The sequence below is a fragment of the Episyrphus balteatus genome, chromosome 4, assembly GCF_945859705.1.
Source record: "Episyrphus balteatus chromosome 4, idEpiBalt1.1, whole genome shotgun sequence".
Classification (NCBI taxonomy): domain Eukaryota; kingdom Metazoa; phylum Arthropoda; class Insecta; order Diptera; family Syrphidae; genus Episyrphus; species Episyrphus balteatus.
The window spans coordinates 62,374,671-62,396,086 of NC_079137.1; the positions used below are offsets into that span (position 1 = coordinate 62,374,671).

The 21,416-nt window shown below is 26.4% G+C and overlaps 3 protein-coding genes across 5 annotated transcripts in view; 2 read left to right on the plus strand and 1 right to left on the minus strand.

Annotated features, from left to right (window-relative positions):
• On the minus strand, nt 1-18,012 carry LOC129918041 (gamma-glutamylcyclotransferase-like). 2 transcript variants are annotated; one of them, XM_055998353.1, is made up of 3 exons: nt 17,797-18,012; nt 503-762; nt 1-435 (listed from the first exon to the last, which is right to left on the minus strand). In XM_055998353.1, exons 1-3 carry the CDS (start codon nt 17,896-17,898, stop codon nt 129-131), a joined length of 669 nt encoding a protein of 222 aa, XP_055854328.1. In that variant the 5' UTR covers nt 17,899-18,012; the 3' UTR covers nt 1-128. The 2 variants fall into 2 exon arrangements, with proteins under 2 accessions (XP_055854328.1, XP_055854329.1); XM_055998354.1 differs by lacking the exon at nt 17,797-18,012 and adding an exon at nt 4,646-4,697.
• Nucleotides 5,087-6,340, plus strand: LOC129918040 (nitric oxide synthase-interacting protein homolog). Its single transcript, XM_055998352.1, has 3 exons — nt 5,087-5,894; nt 5,951-6,059; nt 6,125-6,340. Exons 1-3 carry the CDS (start codon nt 5,188-5,190, stop codon nt 6,194-6,196), a joined length of 888 nt encoding a protein of 295 aa, XP_055854327.1. The 5' UTR covers nt 5,087-5,187; the 3' UTR covers nt 6,197-6,340.
• The window catches only part of LOC129918039 (protein tramtrack, alpha isoform), a 17,532-nt gene continuing 10,914 nt past the window's right edge, over nt 14,799-21,416 (plus strand). The window contains exon 1 of one of the 2 annotated variants that reach the window (XM_055998347.1): nt 14,799-16,080. In XM_055998347.1, coding sequence (XP_055854322.1) covers nt 16,000-16,080 — 81 coding nt within the window. In that variant the 5' untranslated portion in view covers nt 14,799-15,999. Of the gene's footprint in view, nt 16,081-21,148; nt 21,233-21,416 lie in introns of those variants that run through there. The other variant, XM_055998351.1, reaches the window with a different exon arrangement.

Here is a 21,416-nt window from a genome sequence, read left to right on the forward strand (position 1 = left end):
TTGCCTTTTAATTGGTTATTTTCCAACTTTGCCAATATATTCAAATTTAAGTTTACAAAACTCACAAAACATGCACAAACTATTTATATATAAAAATTATCACAAAAATTATAGTATACGAAAAAAAGCTAAGAGGAAAGTTCAACTGATTCCAGTCCGAGTTGTTTTTCAAACTTTTCCACGAGATTGCCATTGTGCTTAATTTTCTTCATCCATTTGATATAAGGTTCTGGAATTTCAGTTTCGATGGCTCCTTTAACTAAAGTTTTCAAATAAGTTGTTGATGGTTGTCTGTCGAAGGGTATTTCATCTCCTTCGGCAAGAATAGTTGAGGGTTGATTGCAAAGGTAGTAAGCACGACACATGATAATTCCATCAGCAGTTTCAACAGGAACACTCACAGGTTTATATGTATTGGTGTGGACACCTTCTTGACTAAAAGATTATATTAATTTAATTAGTTTTTGATAGTTTCTCGTTTATAAAGGGTTTATTTTCGTACTCATCAAGATCTGGAAGATCTGCCAAGTCAATTGTCCAAATGGCTCCATAAACCATTGAATTATTTGTTGGAACTATTGTTGCTGGAGCTCCATTCCATCGTGTAGTATATCCGTAAAAGTCAAGTCTGTGGTTCAAAAGTTTACCAGCTGCCTTACGTACCGCTGATTTATTTTGTATGTGTATTCTTGCAGCCAACAGATTACTTCCATAACCGAAATAATAGAAGTGGTCTCCATCAATTTCAGGAAGATCCATTACCTATATGCAGAAAAAAAAGAAAGTTTAAATATTAAAAAAAAAAATACATAATTATATCCATATTAAATTAAAACTAAAAGAAACCAATTTTTTCTAACGACAAGAACTTGAAAAAAAAAATAAATATTATTACTGTATATCCTAGGCAATCGTCAAATAACATGAATATAAAATTTCTAGTTTGATAAATCGTCTTCACTTCCACCACTCTTTCAAATGCAGTTTAAAAAAAAAAATACAAAAAAATAGCACGTATACGCCCCAGTGCATGTGGACAATGTAGAAATAATATGAATAGCAACTTTGGTCTAGGTACCAATACACCCAAATCGATATTAAATGATATTTGCACTAAATAATGACAATGTTCTAATTCAAAAAACCGACATAGATGGCGCTCCTATATACTAAAAATAATTCCAGAATGCCACAAATGCGAAAAATTAAAGAACCCACAAATGTAGAAGATATTCAATTAATAGATAGTATTATTATTATTTTCAAACTTTTCTTCATATATATTTTGTTCAGATTTCCTTTAAATTTTATTATTTCAGTTTAACTAACATATATCTAAAGTTTCAATAAATGACAATATTTATTATTTTCTACAAAAAATGTTATTTGTTCCAAAAAATGTTTTAATTTTATTTTTAAAAAAAATTTTTTTCGAAAACGGGTGATTGAATTACTTAGTTGAATGTTTTAAGTGTTTATTAATATCTACTACATATTGCAGTAAGCCAGCTTTATTTAAACAATTTTTTTTAAGATAGATTTTTTGCTAGAATTATTTTTTCTGAAAATGCATCTTAATTAAAGAAATCAAATTGCATGTTTTTTAAGGTCATTTTCATTTAAGATAGGGTTTTTAAATTTACCTCGGATCTGCGTAAATGAATAAATAAATTTTGACACATTTACCAATTTACCAGGTTTACCAAGAGTTTACACCGTTGCATGAATATATAATTTTTGGGCAAGAACCTGCAAATCTTATCAAAAACTACATACTAGATTTCGCATACATTTTTCGTTTTCATAATCTAGATTCCGACACAATCTACCCAAAATCTAATTACTTTATTTTATTTTATTTTACCTATTTTATTTTATTTTATTTTACCTATTTTATTTTATTTTATTCTATTTTATTTTACCTATTTTATTTTATTTTATTTTATTTTATTTTATTTTATTTTATTTTATTTTATTTTACCTATTTTATTTTACCTATTTTATTTTATTTCATTTGCTTTTATTTTATTTTATTTTATTTTATTTTATTTTATTTTATTTTATTTTATTTTATTTTATTTTATTTTATTTTATTTTATTTTATTTTATTTTATTTTATTTTATATTATTTTACCTATTTTATTTTATTTTATTTTATTTTATTTTATTTTATTTTATTTTATTTTATTTTATTTTATTTTATTTTATTTTATTTTATTTTATTTTATTTTATTTTATTTTATTTTATTTTATTTTATTTTACCTATTTTATTTTATTTTATTTTATTTTATTTTTTTTTTTATTTTATTTTATTTTATTTTATTTCATTTTATTTTATTTTATTTTATTTTATTTTATTTTATTTTATTTTATTTTATTTTATTTTATTCTATTTGATTTTACCTATTTTATTTTATTTTATTTTATTTTATTTTATTTTATTTTACCTATTTTATTTTACCTATTTTATTTTATTTCATTTGCTTTTATTTTATTTTATTTTATATTATTTTACCTATTTAATTTTATTTTATTTTATTTTATTTTATTTTATTTTATTTTATTTTATTTTATTCTATTTTATTTTACCTATTTTATTTTATTTTATTTTATTTTATTTTATTTTATTTTATTTTATTTTATTTTATTTTATTTTATTTTATTTTATTTTATTTTATTTTATTTTATTTTATTTTATTTTATTTTATTCTATTTGATTTTACCTATTTTATTTTATTTTATTTTATTTTATTTTATTTTATTTTATTTTATTTTATTTTATTTTATTTTATTTTATTTTATTTTATTTTATTTTATTTTATTTTATTTTACCTATTTTATTTTACCTATTTTATTTTATTTCATTTGCTTTTATTTTATTTTATTTTATTTTATATTATTTTACCTATTTAATTTTATTTTATTTTATTTTATTTTATTTTATTCTATTTTATTTTACCTATTTTATTTTATTTTATTTTATTTTATTTTATTTTATTTTATTTTATTTTATTTTATTTTATTTTATTTTATTTTATTTTACCTATTTTATTTTACCTATTTTATTTTATTTCATTTGCTTTTATTTTATTTTATATTATTTTACCTATTTAATTTTATTTTATTTTATTTTATTCTATTTTATTTTACCTATTTTATTTTATTTTATTTTATTTTATTTTATTTTATTTTATTTTATTTTATTTTATTTTATTTTACCTATTTTATTTTACCTATTTTATTTTATTTCATTTGCTTTTATTTTATTTTATTTTATATTATTTTACCTATTTAATTTTATTTTATTTTATTTTATTCTATTTTATTTTACCTATTTTATTTTATTTTATTTTATTTTATTTTATATTATTTTAACTATTTTATTTTATTTTATTTTATTTTATTTTATTTTATTTTATTTTATTTTATTTTATTTTATTTTATTTTATTTTATTTTATTTTATTTTATTTTATTCTATTTGATTTTACCTATTTTATTTTATTTTATTTTATTTTATTTTATTTTATTTTATTTTATTTTATTTTATTTTATTTTATTTTATTTTACCTATTTTATTTTACCTATTTTATTTTATTTCATTTGCTTTTATTTTATTTTATTTTATATTATTTTACCTATTTAATTTTATTTAATTTTATTTTATTTTATTTTATTTTATTTTATTTTATTTTATTTTATTCTATTTTATTTTACCTATTTTATTTTATTTTATTTTATTTTATTTTATTTTATTTTATTTTATTTTATTTTATTTTATTTTATTTTATTTTACCTATTTTATTTTACCTATTTTATTTTATTTCATTTGCTTTTATTTTATTTTATTTTATATTATTTTACCTATTTAATTTTATTTTATTTTATTTTATTCTATTTTATTTTACCTATTTTATTTTATTTTATTTTATTTTATTTTATTTTATTTTATTTTATTTTATTTTATTTTATTTTATTTTATTTTATTTTATTTTATTTTATTTTATTTTATTTTATTTTATTTTATTTTATTTTATTCTAAATCGATTTGTGCAGAAAAATCTTAAAAATTTAAACACAAAATTGAATTGCAGGTGGTTAGAAGAAAATAGCCCTGTGTTCCATTGGAGGTGATAGTTTAGTCATGAGTTGATCTAGTACTACAATTAACACATGATCTTCTACTCGAGGAAATAGGAATATGTAATTTTTGTACTAGATTTCTACTCACGAGTAAAAGTACAACCTTCAATTGAACGGAGCTAAATTGTATTCCCATGTAAACACTTCGCATTTGAAACATCAAACAAACCCAAATTTAAAAGTTCTGTATCTTATATAATAAGCAAACAGATCGAAAGAATTGTCAGTTTCACAAACAAACCTTTAAAAAAAGCTTTCAAATTGACTGCCTCCTGTCATTCTTCAATCTATTTGCTTTTGTTTTATTTTATGAGCAAACAAATTAATGATAGCAATTTATGAACTAAAAACAAATAATCCCTCTTATCATTCATTACATTACGTTTTGCAGTTTTTAATTAAAACTATAATTTACTTGACATAAAAAATCAAAACTTATAAAGTGTCATTGTAATAAAATTACTAAACAAACCTTATCTAAAATATGAAAGACAAAAACATACCCAAGAAATAAAATAAATGCCACACACTTTAGAAAAAAAAAAAGAAAACAAAACGTCAACACAAATTAAACTTGACCTTTGGAAACTTGTGATAAAATTTTTTTTCGATAACGATTTTGAGAAAGCTTTCGATTTTTCTCTTCAACATTGAAAATCGTATTAAAAACCAATTCTTTGCTTGATGAACTTCACACAATTTGTTCTTACCTTTTCATTTTGAGAAGAAAATGGTCTGAAATTATTAACATATATATTTTTATTTGTTTTCAAGACGAAATTGCTTAAAATCGATTGTTTAGCAAACACTTTTAACTTCCACATTTCTATCGATAACACGATAACAAAATACTAATCTATTACAATCCTCAAACTATAGTAATAGAACAAAAAAAAAAAACAGCTTTTGCCCATGTAACACCCTTATAAAAACTGTCATCATCTGTCATTTCAACTGTCATTCTTCTTTCCTTCAATTTTTATGATAAAGAAAATAATATTCATTTCAATTTGTTTATAAATAATATAAATTTTACAACCAAAAAATGACTCGTCACGCTCGAAATTGCACAGCCGGAGCTGTCTACACTTACAACGAAAAGAAAAAAGACGCTCAAGAATCTGGCTATGGAACAAACCATCAACGAATTGGCAAAGATTCGGTAAAAAGTTTCGATTGTTGTTCATTGACTTTGCAACCATGTCGAAATCCTGTCGTCACAAAAGATGGTTATTTATTTGATAAAGAAGCAATTCTTCAATATATTATCACGAAGAAAAATGAATATAGTCGTAAGCTAAAAGAATATGAAAAATTAAAGAAATCTGAAGAATTAGAAGTGTCACAAGAAATTTCGAAAAAACAACAATCTTGCATTGATAATTTTATTAATTCGGCAAAACCTGTTTCGACTCCAGTTCGGGAAGATTTGCAAAATGTTGTTGTTGCAAGTACCTCTTCGTCTTCATCCATTTCGAATATGTCAAATGGAAATGAAAGGAAACTACCAAGTTTCTGGATTCCATCACAATGTCCAAATGCTGGATTGGCAAAGGCTAAAAAACCAGATCCAACAATTTATTGTCCCGTCTCAATGCAGCCTTTAAAAGCGAAAGATTTGATTAATGTGAAATTTACTTTAATCGATGAAAAGGATAAAAAAGCTTTGGTGGCTAAAGAGAATCGTTACATGTGTCCGGTGACGAGAGATGTTTTAAGTAACGCGGTTCCATGTGCAGTTTTGAGACCAACGTAAGAATGAATCGAAATTCCATTGTTTACCATTGATAATAAACATTTCTTTTCAGAGGTGATGTTGTGACGATGGAATGTGTAGAGAAATTGATTAAAAAAGATATGATTCATCCGCTGACAAGTCAGAAACTTAAGGACAAGGATATTATTCCATTGCAAAGGGTAAGAAGAGTTTTAGAAATCGTTCAACATTGAATATAGATTTATGGTGATTTTTCTGTTTACAGGGTGGTACTGGATATGCAATTACAAATGACAATCTACAAGCAAAGGAACATCGTCCAGCATTACAAGTTTAACGAATTTTTATTATTTATATTTTTTTTCAATAAATGTCTTGCATGAAAGAAATTAAAATGCCTTTAGTTCAAAATAAACCGCTAATAAAAAAATGTTTTTAAACGAGAATAAACCACATAATAAAGCTAAAAATTTCGAATTAATAACTCATTTAAACGAGTGTGTTTATGATTCAATTTAAACTTTTATTCAATTTTAATTGACAATGACAACACTGGTTTACAAGGGTTTTGTTGCCGAAACACAAATATACTTTTCTGAAGGTTTTTGGTGTGCTGAACTCGAATCCGAAGTCAGAAACAACTAATCAGCTCCCGTTTTTGAGATATTACCGTTAGAAAATGCAAAAATACGTATTTTTGAATTCTTCGGACCTTCTTCTTTTGTATAAAGAAATTTGAGCATATTTAATAACGGTTTCTATAAGAACTGTTTTCCATCTTTCGACACCTGTTTAAATCTTTTCAATATCTTTTATATTGCCCGAGATATCTCAAACTGAAGTAAGTGGGTTTGGCTTCATATATCATATAGAAGATAATAACGTTATAAAATTTATAAAAATACCAAACAACTTAGGATATCTCGGGCAGTAAAAAAGATATCGGAAGGATTTAAACAGATTTAAAAAGGTGGTAAATAGTACTTATGAAAACCGTTACTAAATATGCTCAAAAAAATTTCCTTATATAAAAGAATAAGGTCCGAAGTACTGCATTTTCTAACCTTAATATTTCAAAAAACGGGATCTGATTAATTTTTTTTGACTTCAGATTTGAGTTCAGCACACCGAAAACCTTCAGAAAAGTATATTTTTGTTTCTGCAACAAAAAAAAAGTTTAATTTTGTTAACCAGTGCAATTTAACTGTACGTTCAAATCTTGATTCTTTATTACAGATACAGAAGGCCACATTCAGTAGCTCTGAAAACAATAATTTATGACGAGTTCCGCGAGCATTTATGTATTCTTTATAAAAAGAGGTCTTTATTTTAAAAATATATGTGAATGATATTATTTGCGAATAATATTATTATGTGTTCAAAAATTTGTCTCGGAATTTTTTTTTTGTTTCCAGAGTCCATGTTCTCTAACTAAATCACTGGCGATAAACGTTTTTCAACTATTTTCTTCCATAAATAAAGCAAAATTTCTTTCAAATTCAGAATTAATGAATTGAGAAATTATGGTTTTGAAGGAAATTTCTTTTATTTTGCTGAGATAAAATGGATTTCAAAGTCATTCAAATATTTTATCACCAGTGATAAAAGTTAGAGAACATGGGCACAGGAATCATATGAAATGAGTAATGACACCCAATTTTTTTTGTCACATACTACATTTTGTTATTTTTACTTGCGATATAGGTACTTTATATCAAGTTATGGGTAATTCCATGAAAAAGTGGACACGAATTTTGAACAAATTATGCAGTCTTTTTTACGTTTTTTATTAGCAAATTACTATTTACAAACGGCAACTCTTTATGCAAGTTGCAAGAAAAGATTCTTTGTTGTATTCCCTTATGGATAGACATACAATTCAGGGAGTTTAATAATCTTAAAGCATTTTTATAGCATAAGCTTGCAAACAACAGAAGAATTTCACATGAAAATGACGGAAAAACAAGCAAACTGAAAATATGATGAGTCTAATAGTGACGATGACAGTATCCCCCCGTTAGTGCTAAAATAAGTTAACATTTAAGCAAGCTTCGTTACACACTATTCGATTAAAAAAAAACTTGAGTGAAAATGCATCTTTTCTTTACTTTTGGAACCACAAATCGCAGGTAACATGAGTTACCAAAATAATGTAACGTGAGTAACCTAAATATTTTAAAATTTTTCCTCGAAATATTGAAAAAATGTTTGGTTTTGTCACTCATATTAAAAGCTTGTAATTTTGTATGTATGGTATGCCACTTAATATTTTACCTTTAAAGATGTTTATAACGATGCACAGAAAGCAATTTAAATGAAGTTTTGTGAAATTTGTGATTATTAGATGGCTCATGTACATCCTCATAGGTGAAATATTAAAAGGCCCAATATCTTAAAATGAGGGTTACATATTGTACTAACAATCCTATTAATTTGATCCTTATCACAAACTGCACAATTATTTTTCATACTTTTACTTTTGCACCTCACTCCTTCAAAATATTAATTTGTATGAAAATTTTTAATAAAAAATAAAAGCAACCTATTTAAGTTTTGCATGAAAATTCAACATTCCATGGTAAATATAATAATTCATTTTTTGATTATTTTTGATTCTCATACGATGTATAAAATATATATGCGGTTCAAAAAAATGCAAAAATTTTCCATGTGCTGCAATGGTACCATTTCAAAAGTTTTCTTTCTCGCTAAAAAAACACCCTTTGACCTGAAATTTTTTGATGAACATATTTTATTATTTTTTTCTATGGTATATGGAAACGTCCACACGAAATTTTATCAACCTACCACTTTTTTTCAAGGAGTACTTGATAATATTTTGACTCTTGCTCTTTGAGTAAAAGACAATTCATAAAGAGTCCAATAACTTTTTACATGATGGTCGAGACATTTTGGTATTGATTTTATTCGATCGGGCGTTAGAAAATACCTCGAAATCATGTATCATATTAATACAATATTTCATTGCCTATACTACGATATGCAACAAATCGAGTGCAACACAGAAAAAGTCTTGTATCTACCCTTCCGAATGGAATACAAGGTGGCCCAATATCTCAAAATAACTCTTAAATTGAGTACTACCAACGATGTTAATTTCATGCTTTTATCACAAAGTGCACGATTGAACTCTTTTTTAATGCTAAGCCGCCTCACTAAGGTATAACAATTTTGTTTTTATTTCTAACCTTTTTATCCACGGGGATTAACAAATTCCATTTTTTTTAAACAACCGCTCTGGTGTAGAGTTATTTAAAAAAAAACTTATGAAAATTTGCATACTTCAATTCAAATTCGAATGAAAAAGCATTAATTGGTATAGTGCACTGAGGCCACTATAATTTCATAAATGAATTGAATATTGATTAAGTTCTTAATACTGAGATGCTGCCTGATTGAAGAGAGTGAATTGCACTCTATTGAAGTTGAGGTACTAAAATTCCTAAGAAATCAAGTTCATACTATAGCTATGAGGAACCAACTCACTCAGCTCAAAAAGGGGACCAATAGATTATCAGGTCGTAGTGCATCATTTATTCACTCATTCAACATTTCATGAAAAAAAAACCAGCGATCATTATTAAAACAAAAATTATTCTTTCGATTATTCTTTGATTTATATTATATTCAATGAAGTTTTTGAATCCCATTGATTTTTGTAATCTTTGTGGATAGGTATATTCAAAAAACACCTCAAAGTGTATATTGTTATGTGTTTTTAAATGCTTATAATCCAAGACGTGAAATGCCATCCGTCTAGTTTCTCTCATTTCGATCCAAGTATATCAAATTAGAACAAAATAAAATTATCTATAATGTATATCGTTCTGTAGGCGCGAGGGACTCCTCCATTACTCAGATCTCAGAGCAGAGCAGAGACCAGAGAGTCCGCGTCGCGTATAGGTACCTCTATGTTTTAGTTTACCACCTTCCCCGCCCGTATATACTCGCGTACTAACCGTTACATGTCATGCCAAATATCCACGTCCATACATATGTATGTAGTTCATTATTTAGTGTTCATGAAAACTGATGCATGAAGAGGAGAAAAGTCGCAACTATTCTTATACTCAAAGCCGAATTCTGAAATTCCACCAGAGTGAAGATCTTTTTTTGTCTTTTTAGATTTTACAATTACAAAAGTATCCCGCACCGTACCGCGCCGCCCTGTCCGCTGTCGAAAGTCAGCAAACGGCAGTGGCTGTTGCATTGCAGCAACAGCAGCATGAAAAGAATTCAGCAGAATCAACTAACGTTTTGCGATTGCAAATTGCGAAATGATCTTGTTTTTCGCGCTAGAATTGAGATCAGGGCGGGGGGTTGAGAAATGGATAAGAGTGTATTTTTATTTTGGATATGGGAGGGTTGCATTTTGTTTTTACTATTTGGATGGCAGGTGCATCTTAGCGGCACAGGGTAAAGTGAGAGAGTCTCCTCTGAGTGTGAATCGCAATTTGTCTTCCGACAATGATTCTTCTTGATAAATTGATAGCAAGTCGTAGTCGATACATAATACACATAAATATATTAGATACAGGAGTGTCCTACTTATGTAGTTTTCGTTTTTTGTTTTTTTTCTTTTTTGACTTGGCTTCCATTCCAACACACGGTTGATTTGAATTTTTATAAAAATAGTACTGATCTATGAAAGGGTGCAGGTATTTGCAATTATCTCATTCAAAAATATCAATTGGAAATAAAAATTGGACCCAAAACTACAAGAAATATATATATTTTCACTTCTTTCTTAAATTCAATTGAACTTTTTGCTATTTTGTATGAGCTTTTCGATTTTTTAATGAATCATACAACTTTTAGCTTCTTCGATTGATGAATGGTACATTTTTCAAACAGAATTCTAATATGCATGAAAATATCAAAATAACAGTAATACGCAGGTTCAAATTCTAGGGATACATAAGGAATATTTACTAATCATTGTGGATTTTCAAACAAGTTAACTAATATATGACGCTTTTTCGATTATTCATTATCAACACCATTATTTTATTCCTTAAACCGAATTTTCTTTTTTTAATATTTAAAAAACATAACGTCAAAGATATTTTTTTTTTTTTCAATTTACAATTGGGGTAAACACAGTTGCATATTTTGATTTTTTTTCTATAGAAAAAAAATGTTACGCATACACCATAGTGACCAGAAAACTATTCGATCTTAAGATTGAATGATTGAATTTGGTGGATGAAATCTAAATGAAATAAGCTGATACCAGCATATTCAATAAATTCATAAAGGGTTAAATGATAGAATTGATTTTTATAGAGTCGACATTATGTTATCAAAAACTCACGTCATCATTATAATTCGCATTGATGAGGTAAAACTTATTTCTTAATTTGCAAAACTGAAACTCAATTTGATTGAAACTGGTTTATCATGTCAATGATTGATAGTAAAACGATCTAAATCAACAGAATTAACATTATCATTAAATTGTCACAATCTTGAACCAAATTCAAATATTTTTCTTTATGCTTAGATTAATTTTGATTGTTTTTTATTTAAGATATCAAAAAGTGAATAATGTAAATAGAAAGGAGAATGGGCAATATATAAATAAATTTCAATTTAACACCTTCTGGTTTCGCAGGTTTTGAATAGTGTTAAAAAAAATTTTTTGTTTTAATAAATAAAAAGAAAAAAATTAACGAACTCACTTTGATTGCATTTAGGAAAACATTCATTCCATCATCAGCAAACCCGACTAAATATTAATTTTTAATAATTAATCGTTGAAAGCTTTGTTACAATTGAGTTCGTTAATTTTTTGTTTTTATTTATTAAAACAAAAAAAAATTTAACGCGATTCAAAACCTGTGAAACCATAAGGTATAAAATTGAAATTTATTTATATATTTACGGGTTTCACGCAGTTCAACAAATCAATAATTTGTTTGAGAATGGGCAAATTAGTATGAAACGCGAACGGTGAGCGGTCAAGAATAATTTTGCTATTTATTAATGCAGTTAAATCATATGTAAAATTAAAATGAAATATAATTGATGGATTAACATTTAATGCTACTAATATTGCAATATCTTACATTCGAATTAAAATGCAGTAAAACGTCTATACAAAATAAAAGGATGCCCAATAAAATTTCACCCTCTTAAAACAATAAAAACAAATGCGGAATCCGCTTAGCTTCTGGTTAAATTCCACTTAAGACGATATTCATTTCATTTTAACAGGAATTTTACGTCTTAAAAATAAAAAAAAAAAAAAAACAAAATTACGTTGTACTAAAAATTAAAAGATTACGTCTTAATTGTATGTGCGTTTTTACTATATTAAAAGATTTTCTTAAAAAAATGAAATTTTAAAATTTTTATGAGACTTCATATTTAGTTGCAGTTTATCATACCAATTTTCAACTGTGATTTAGACTGATTGTAAAGCTCTCGCCTAGTGACCCAATTGTGGGATCGATCCCGAGTGGCCATCATATTTTTTTTTTATTATTAATAAAATGTCTCCACATACAAATAAGAGGATTTTCATCTTAAAATAATAGGCCAAGAACCCAGAGCAGATTTCGGGGGTCGAAATGTAACCGAAAATAGGTAATATTAATGTATTATGTATAGGTGTTGGCGTCCTGATAAAGTTTTAAAAGAATTCAAATACATGTAAAAGTATAGTAGTGATATCGTGGACCTTAAGCACAGTTATTCAGTTTCTATTTTGCTTACAAGTACTTTGTTTTAATTCTAAAAACCTAAATATTTACCTTTTAAATTAACATACCTAACCTTTTATTGTTTTAATCAATATTTTAAATACATATTAGGAAAAATACGACTACTACAAAAATTTGGGTCGAATACGCTTATTTATTCACCCTACCAGACGTCATTGAAATTCTGAAATACATTTTCAGAAAAGATATAGATATGAAATTTTGTTTCCCCAACTCAAAATATTATTTTTTCACACATGGTGGTAACTCTTAAAAAATTATCACTGTCCCACATATGACAGAAAAAACAACTTATTTCTAATAAAGTTGATATATTTTAATTTAATTAATAACAAATTCTACTCTTGGTATCATCAAAGTCTATATATAAGTTTTGTCTAGTTATGGATAATAGAATTTGAAAGGGAAACAGTAAATTAGTTGTACAAGAAGTGTTCTACCACTGACGATTTAATGCCCCCATTATTTTAGTTTAAGGGCCAATTTTTCAATAGTCAGATAAACCTCAGATAGAGCTTATTCCTAGGAATAAAAGTTTTTTTTATATTGACATTTATTCTTCTGATAGTCTAACTGATGATTGAAAAATCAGGGCTAAAAAAAAAAAAAAACATTTTACACGATCAACGAAAGCTATCAAAATTCAGCAAACGTAAAATCTTTTTGGTCAGGTTCAGAAAAGTTACGGACTAAATATTTAGGTAATTGATCGGTCTCTGACTGTCAAAAAAAATCCATCCAATTTAGGTAATTTTTTTAGAAAGCTGACTGGAAAGTAAGGCAAGAAAATGTTCCCTAAACATTTAGGAAAGTGTTTTTTTTTTTGTAAACTTGACAGCTGATTGTTTTTAATTACAAAATTACGGTAGGTAACAGAATTAAATCTTATTTGTTTCTTTTTCCTCTGCGCAAACTGTCACATAAAGTTTTATGTAGCACTTAAATTTTTAAGTTTAACTTTAACAAAAGGCACTCAGAAACTACACTTAAAATCGTTATCCAAAAATCTATTAAATAATTGAAATCATAAGTTTCTATGCAAAAACCAACAAAAAAAAGTACGTATACACCACAGTGTACCATATCTTAATTCAGTCATCCAGAAATTAAGTAACTTGTCACACGTTTGTATGATAATTCAAACAATATGCTCTTTAATTTGACACATTTTCTATGGCACCTTCCCTGTCTATCCCAATCATCACATAACATTTCCAACATACCAAAAATAAATAGCCTCCTGTCCATTAAAAACACAAACATTATGAGTGAGTCAAATTAATATATTTTTTTTCCTTCTTCATTTTATATTTTTCTTGTCGTTCTTTTAATTGCGTAGTCTCAGTCTCACATGGTCTATCATTTTTTGTGTATATTTTTTTTTTCATCTTATTTTATCAATTAGGTACTTTAAAAATCATAAATAAAAGACATTATAAATTTTTACCCACGATTAGGACACTTTGGGTGATATTTTTTTTTTGATTTTTTTTTTTTTTTTTTTTGAAAAAACCCGAAAAAAATCTCACCCATCAAGTGGCGCGTCGCGCTCCTGGCCAACCAAATAGTTCTTCATTTTACAAAATATGCACTTCTATGCTATTTAGAAGATATTTTGTATAATATGTCCCTGATGTGAGTGTCTCTTAATTTTTATTTTTTTTTTTTTGAAAATGCTACTATTTGGTTTTAGGATTGGGATACTATCTACACAAAATACTATGTCGCATAGAATAGTTTTGTGTGCCTCTCGTGCGCTGTTGTAATGTGTTTTATTTATATCAAAAATCGTCAGCTCCAGGTCAGAAATAGAGAGGTGTACAACAGCGAGTGTATAAGAAGACACAATCCAACGAAAATAAAATTTTAAAACCAACAACAACAAAAACACACGACAAGAAATCACTGAAAATGCCATTAGTATTAATACCGTCGCATATACTCAACCAAAAACAACAACAACATCAACTCTCTAAAAACTTAACAAGAAAATTTAACCAGCAAAAGACAAACAAAATAAAATTTAAAAAAATAAAAAAAAAATAAAAACATTATAACAAACAAAAAGAATTAAGACAAGAATAAAAAAAAATAATGTTTTTCCTTCACTATACAGCAGTGAGAGAGCGAGTATTAGAAAAAAAAAAGAAAAACTTAAATAGAATCTCATTAGATCTTTAAATCTTTTTCGAAATAAAATTAAGATAAGTACATTGGGACAAGACTCTTTTTTGAGTACATCGCCAAGTTACGACCGCGATGGACATTCAATTTTCCACAGAAAAATATCCTCTTCTTCGGTTCGGCGAGTGAGTGTCATATCTACGAATGAAATGACTTTCGGATTCACACTAATTCGCCGTGGTTGTTATAGTTTAGTGCAATATTTTAAATAATTAAAGGGTTTTTTCCATCATTGATCAAAAAAAAAAAAAAAAATTTTTTCGAATACGAAATTTTTGTTTTATGTTGACAAAATTTTTGACTTAAAATGCGAATCGACGAGAAAAGTGTGACAACGTCTGATATGTTAGTCATCCTCCAGCTCAATACTTTAACCTATTAATAGTACAGCCGGGCTGGATTTGAATTTTTGAAAAAAAAAAAAAATATTTTTAAATATTTTACCTACGAAAATATTATTTTTGTCACAAGTTCGGTCAGAAAAAAAAATTATTTGGAACCAAAGAACTCTTTCGACAGTTTTGAGTGAATTCGGACCACATTTGGAAAAAAAATTTACAAATTCGGAGTCGATTTGCTTCGTTTTTGACAATTTTTTTTTTTTTTTGAAAAAAAGAAAAAAAAACCGGTAAAAATAGCCCTTGTGCCTGCACGTACTCTACTTGTACAATTGTAAATTTAAATAGATTTTTTTGTATATTTATATATTTATATAGTGTGAAGAACAATTTAAATTTATTCGTAAATAAAAATAAAAATAATAATATAAATACATTTTTAAGTGTCTTTTCGCTCTATTCTACTATACTCTGGTGCAGTCTTTTTTTTTTTCTTTTCTAATTTACAAATACATTTAATTGCATCCATGATGATGGCATGCTGGTAATACAAATGTATTTTATCACAAGAGCGAGTCTCTAAATTTTGTTGTTCTGATTTTTTTTTTTTTTAATTTTAGTTTAGTGCAACACAATTAAATAATATTAAATATAGAATAAATAGTGTATGCGTAATAGCAACAAAAAAAAATTAAATAAATAAACTCAAAAGTGAGTGTCGAACAAGTGTCCTAGAAAAATCTAAATTTGCGCGCGGTTTTTTTCAAAACCAAATGTTAAAAAACTCACAAATACAACAAAAAAGTTTGATAACAACAAGATAAGATATAAAATCATTCCCGTAAAAGGCTAACAACAATATCTATTTTAATATGGAACACCTTAATGCTGGATCATCCTCAAGACAGGAGCATCATCATCAGCAATTTTGCCTGAGATGGCACAATCATCAGGTAGTTATTTGCTCCCGCGGTCTTCATCAGGCTTTTATTTTGTTTATTTTTCTTTGTGACCTTTTATGGGGTAAAATAGTCTCTACATCTCAAGTGAGTGTAAACTATAATTAAATAGAAAAACACTTGTTGCTGAGAGACATTTTATTTGTTGTGTGTGGATGCATTTAAAGAGAGACCATCAGCATCATCAGGGAGACATACAAAAACAACAACATCGATGAGCACGATCACGAGTTGTTTTAGTACTAATTCCAGAATCCACAGCATGTTGCAAAGGCGAATGAGTAACATACTCGTAGATAAAATTTAATTTCTGAATTATATATGTTTAAAAGAAGAGTATGCTTACTCGAATAAGAAATAAGTTTTTTTTATTTTTTTGTGAGGTTGGAAATAGCTTTGCACATGCCCGGAAGCCCATCATCCAAACGACAAGGCGGTTCTTTTCTTTTGACGATGACAAAAATTAGAATTTTATGTCTAAAAATAATTATCCTGCTTGCATATAGAAGGGTTCATATAGGAGAGGAATGAATGTTTTTTTTTTGTTTTGCTGTTTGCATTTGGATTGGATAGTCCAGGATTTTTTCGATTAAGAATTTTGTATTTTCGAATTAAGTGAGATTTTTGTTTTTATTTTGTAAGCAATTGGCAAATATTATCGATTTAGTAGTTTTGAAATGTTGTTTTTTTTTTGTGTGTTATTTTTAGAAGGACGCTATTTGAGAGATTATAAGATGTATAGACTAGACTGAGTCATTGTAACAATTTTTAATAGTTTGTTGACTTTTTGAAAATGATTAGAATTTTCCAGAATGTTTTAAGTTTTTTTGAGAGAGATATTTTAGTGAAATGATTTTGTTTTTTTTTTTTTTGTGTGTTTTTATTTTAAGTAGGTATGTTGACAATACTTCAGAAAACATTAGGGATTAAATATTTCCTGAACACCATTTTTTGAATGGAAATTAAGGTAGACGAGTAAATCGAGCAATTGAGATTTTTCTTGCCTAACTTTCCAGTCAACTTTCTAATAAAATTACCTTAATTGGAAGGATATTTTATTTGGCAGTTGACCAGTCAGAGCCTGGAAAAATTGACTAAATATTAAGTGCTTAACGTTTCTGAACCTGTCCAATTTCAAGATTAATTTATTATATGAAAAAGAGTTAATATCTTAAAGTAATTGTTATAGGTACAAGTAAATTTAAAACACTTGCTTGGGTAAACTATATGAACCGTGTCATTTTATCTAATCTGTAGAAAAACGTAAATAATATTTATCATTAGAAACGTTTACTTTCTATAGTTTTCGTATTTAAATTACTAAATGATTCTTGATATAAGAAAAAAAGTTTAAGTTTAAACAGCTTGTGCTATTGATATAAATAACGACAAAGACTTTTTACTTCTGTTTGTAAAACACACTGCAGCACAACATGGGTGTAAATACATACATATACACAAATAAATATTTCTAATAATTTTGCTTGATAACTTTTAATAGATAAATTAAAGTCCGATTTTTCGTTTCAAACAAATAACTTTGAATAATTTTTCACATTATCAATATTTTTCTAGGACCACCTAATGTCATCATTGATTAATTTATTTCAATCTATCTGCCTAGAATTATTTGATAGAGAAAGTTATCACCCAAACAAAAACAATGCACGTGTAATTGAGGCTTAGGTTTTTATTCACTCTCATACTTACATTGTTTTGAACATTATCTGCCGACCTTTTTCTTAAATGTGATGATTGAACAAGACCACACACAGAAATAAAAACAAAAATTAAACTTAATTTTATCTTCATTTTCAATCAGTGCAAAAAAAAAATAAACACTATTTAAAAGAGAGCAAAACCAAAAGTAAAAATATTTATTAAAATTTATAGACCAATTTCGATGGAATCAACCGAACATATGGACGCGGTATTATTCTGACTCTCTACTTATAGCCTAGCGTTATCAGATAATTTTTTCATTAAGATCTAAATCGGATTAAAAACATATTGTATACAAACACTTTCAAAGTACACGTAAAGTCAGGGTTTGATTGAGCTAGTACGCGTGACACCGTGACTACACATCAATTTACCTATAATTTTGTGTGAGAGAAATTTGTTATTATTTACCATTTTGCATATATGTAGTAGCACTGGACAAGTTTTGCGTTCATAAAATAAAGCAAATTCTAGATAAGGGGAGTCCAAATAATTTGGTCAAAATTCTGTACCTGAATTTATATTTAGAATTTCATATCTGACTGAAGGTATAAACATTTTCTTTTAAAATGAATTCAAATTCTGATTTGCATTTTTAATTGCTTGTAATGTAAAGACCATACAAATGTATAAGTTCTATCTTACTATAGGGCTGGTTTAGGATTCGTAAAAAATAGACCAGAAATCAAAATAAACATGACTTAATGATATCTGAAACTAAAGCTTAACCAGTCAAATGGAACTTTTAGATATTTTATATTTTTACATGGTATGTTGGAGAAAAACTTAAAGATTTTTATGATTTGTTCATATTTACATTTGCAAAAACGGCTCTGACGATTTTAACCCAAAATACAGAAACCGTAAAGCAACTGTTATATAAAAATTTACAAAATAAATAGAAAAAAAAAACAAATTTTTGGTTTTTTTTTTTATTTTTTCAAAATATGTAGATACGTATGCATTTCAAATTTTTTTTTGAAAAATCAATTTTTCGAAAACAGGTTGATGAATTTTATCGAAATCTCGTTTTTACATAATATCTATGTAGGTACATATGTATTGAAAAATATTTTCTTAAAATGGCATACCAACTTTTTTTTTGGAAAAATTTGTTTGAACATCTTTATACAGGGTGTCCCACAGTCACCGCCCCAAACGAAAACCATGGATTCCTGAGGTCATTTTAAGTTGAAAAACTTAAGAGGTAATTTCCTCGTTTTCGTCCCGTTTTCGAGTTACCACGGTTTTTATGATTTTTGTTCTCTTTTCCCTTATCTAGATTTATCTTTGCCAAACTACGTTTGATTTGAAAAATTTTTTTTACAACCAATCAAGAATTTATTACAGTTTTAGTTTGTCTCAAAACTTTTTTTTCTGCGGACAACCGTTTCTCCACAATTTTGCATCAAACACAATTTTCTTCGTTTTTTAAGTTGTTTTTTTACACTTTCATATCATTTAAGTCAAAAAAACACGTTAATGAGTATTAATTTTTTGTGCTTTTTATTAAAGCCCAGTTTATTTTCATAAAAAAATAAGTTTTATTTCATAAAAAAGGCTACTGAAATCAATTAAAAAAAATAAACAAACTGAGTGAATTAAAAAAAAAATAATTTTTAAATAAAAAATTATATTAAATGAATTAAAAACTTTTTCTGAGCTTTATTTATTTGTTCTTTTCTTAACCACAATAGCTCAGAAAAAGTTTTTAATTCATTTAAATTAATTTTTTATTTAAAAATTATTTTTTTTTTTTAATTCACTCAGTTTGTTTATTTTTTTTAATTGATTTCAGTAGCCTTTTTTATGAAATAAAACTTATTTTTTTATGAAAATAAACTGGGCTTTAATAAAAAGCACAAAAAACTAATACTCATTAACGTGTTTTTTTGACTTAAATGATATGAAAGTGTAAAAAACAACTTAAAAAACGAAGAAAATTGTGTTTGATGCAAAATTGTGGAGAAACGGTTGTCCGCAGAAAAAAAAGTTTTGAGACAAACTAAAACTGTAATAAATTCTTGATTGGTTGTAAAAAAAATTTTTCAAATCAAACGTAGTTTGGCAAAGATAAATCTAGATAAGGGAAAAGAGAACAAAAATCATAAAAACCGTGGTAACTCGAAAACGGGACGAAAACGAGAAAATTACCTCTTAAGTTTTTCGACTTAAAATGACCTCAGGAATCCATGGTTTTCGTTTGGGGCGGTGACTGTGGGACACCCTGTATAAAAAAAACATTATGTAGTTAAAAAACGGCTCCATATATTTTCAATATTTTTTTTTCTAAAAGTTCCTTTTTGTACAAGAAAGCTTTATTAATAAAGTTACTTTTAGCAAAGGAGCAAGTTCGTGCGACCCAGTTGCATTCAATTTTTTTTTTTTTTTATTTTAAAGATATAAAAGTTATTCATTAAACAAACTATATGTACTTATAGTCTATTGATTATGTCGAAAAAAACAGGGCAATAAGGAACTAAGACGTTCACTGGTTTTTATTGCAGGAATCGTTCAATAGGTTATAAGAGAAGATAAAACCGCGGAGTGCTATTAAATGAGAGGGTGGAAATTGCAGATAGGAGTGCAAAAGCACCCGTTTTGGTTTTTTCAATATATCTCGTAAGCCGAGCAAAATTTTCATATATTGCACTCAAAACTTTTTGAAGAGAATTGAATTTCCTATTAGAATAATGTTTTTTAAAAATTGAAAAAAAAATTTCCATACCAAAACAGTCGAAACAATCATAAAAAAAATATCAAAAAATTTGATTTTTTGAGTTCTTTTGCTTTTTTAGTGGTACATTTTTTTTTTTTTGGTTGAGATAGAAATAAACATTGCTCTAAAGAAAAAAAGAAGAATAAATTTCGTTCAAAATGCTGTGCTCACTAAATTTTTTCATTGATAATTAACCGAAGTATGGCCATTTGAATCTATCTTTTTATCGCATTTTTAGTTTTACTCAAGTAAAACAGAAACATTTTGAGGGGAAAGTACGATAACTTGAGAACCGAGAATTGATAATGAGATTTTGTAGAGGGGTTAAATACAATCATTGTTGACTACTGGAGGGGGGGTCTATCTCCTCCCGTTTTGGCGGGAGCGGAAATTTTCTAAAAAAAATACCTAAAATAAAAAAAAAATTATTAAAAAACAACGGCAACACTTACAGTTATGATTGATACTTTTTTCAGAAGCTAAGATTATACACTTAATAATAATTTTAAAATGAAGTTTTTTTTAATAAACCCACCTTAGGTACCTTTAGTAACAAGTTCATGCAACCTCATGGAATATGTTATGTTTTATTTGCTTTTCTGACCTACCTGTCTATCTGAAGAGTGAAGAGAAATCATGGATTGAATAACCCGTTGATTATGATAGAGTGGTTTATTTGTGATTTACTATTATAAAGTCAATTAAGTATGTTAATGACTTAATTAATTATAATTTAGCGATACATATTACTTTATTTATACGCAAAAATTAAAAGCCCATTTAACTAAATTTTGTTCTTTATTGTCTATAAGCGTTAAAGTGCTACAGTAACAACTTAATTTTTTTTTTTTTTTTTTTTTGAGAAAATGGAAAAAATTAGTATGTTTTT

Excerpts from the sequence above, each read along its gene's own strand:
- LOC129918041 (XM_055998353.1), bottom strand. The coding sequence starts at position 17,898 with ATGAAGATAAAATTAAGTTTAATTTTTGTTTTTATTTCTGTGTGTGGT. Across the intron at positions 763-17,796 it reads CAGATAATGTTCAAAACAAT|GTAATGGATCTTCCTGAAAT; the intron begins GTAAGTATGAGA and ends TTCTGCATATAG. Across the intron at positions 436-502 it reads GATCTTCCAGATCTTGATGA|TCAAGAAGGTGTCCACACCA; the intron begins GTACGAAAATAA and ends ATAATCTTTTAG.
- LOC129918040 (XM_055998352.1), top strand. The coding sequence starts at position 5,188 with ATGACTCGTCACGCTCGAAATTGCACAGCCGGAGCTGTCTACACTTAC. Across the intron at positions 5,895-5,950 it reads TGTGCAGTTTTGAGACCAAC|AGGTGATGTTGTGACGATGG; the intron begins GTAAGAATGAAT and ends ATTTCTTTTCAG. Across the intron at positions 6,060-6,124 it reads ATATTATTCCATTGCAAAGG|GGTGGTACTGGATATGCAAT; the intron begins GTAAGAAGAGTT and ends TTCTGTTTACAG.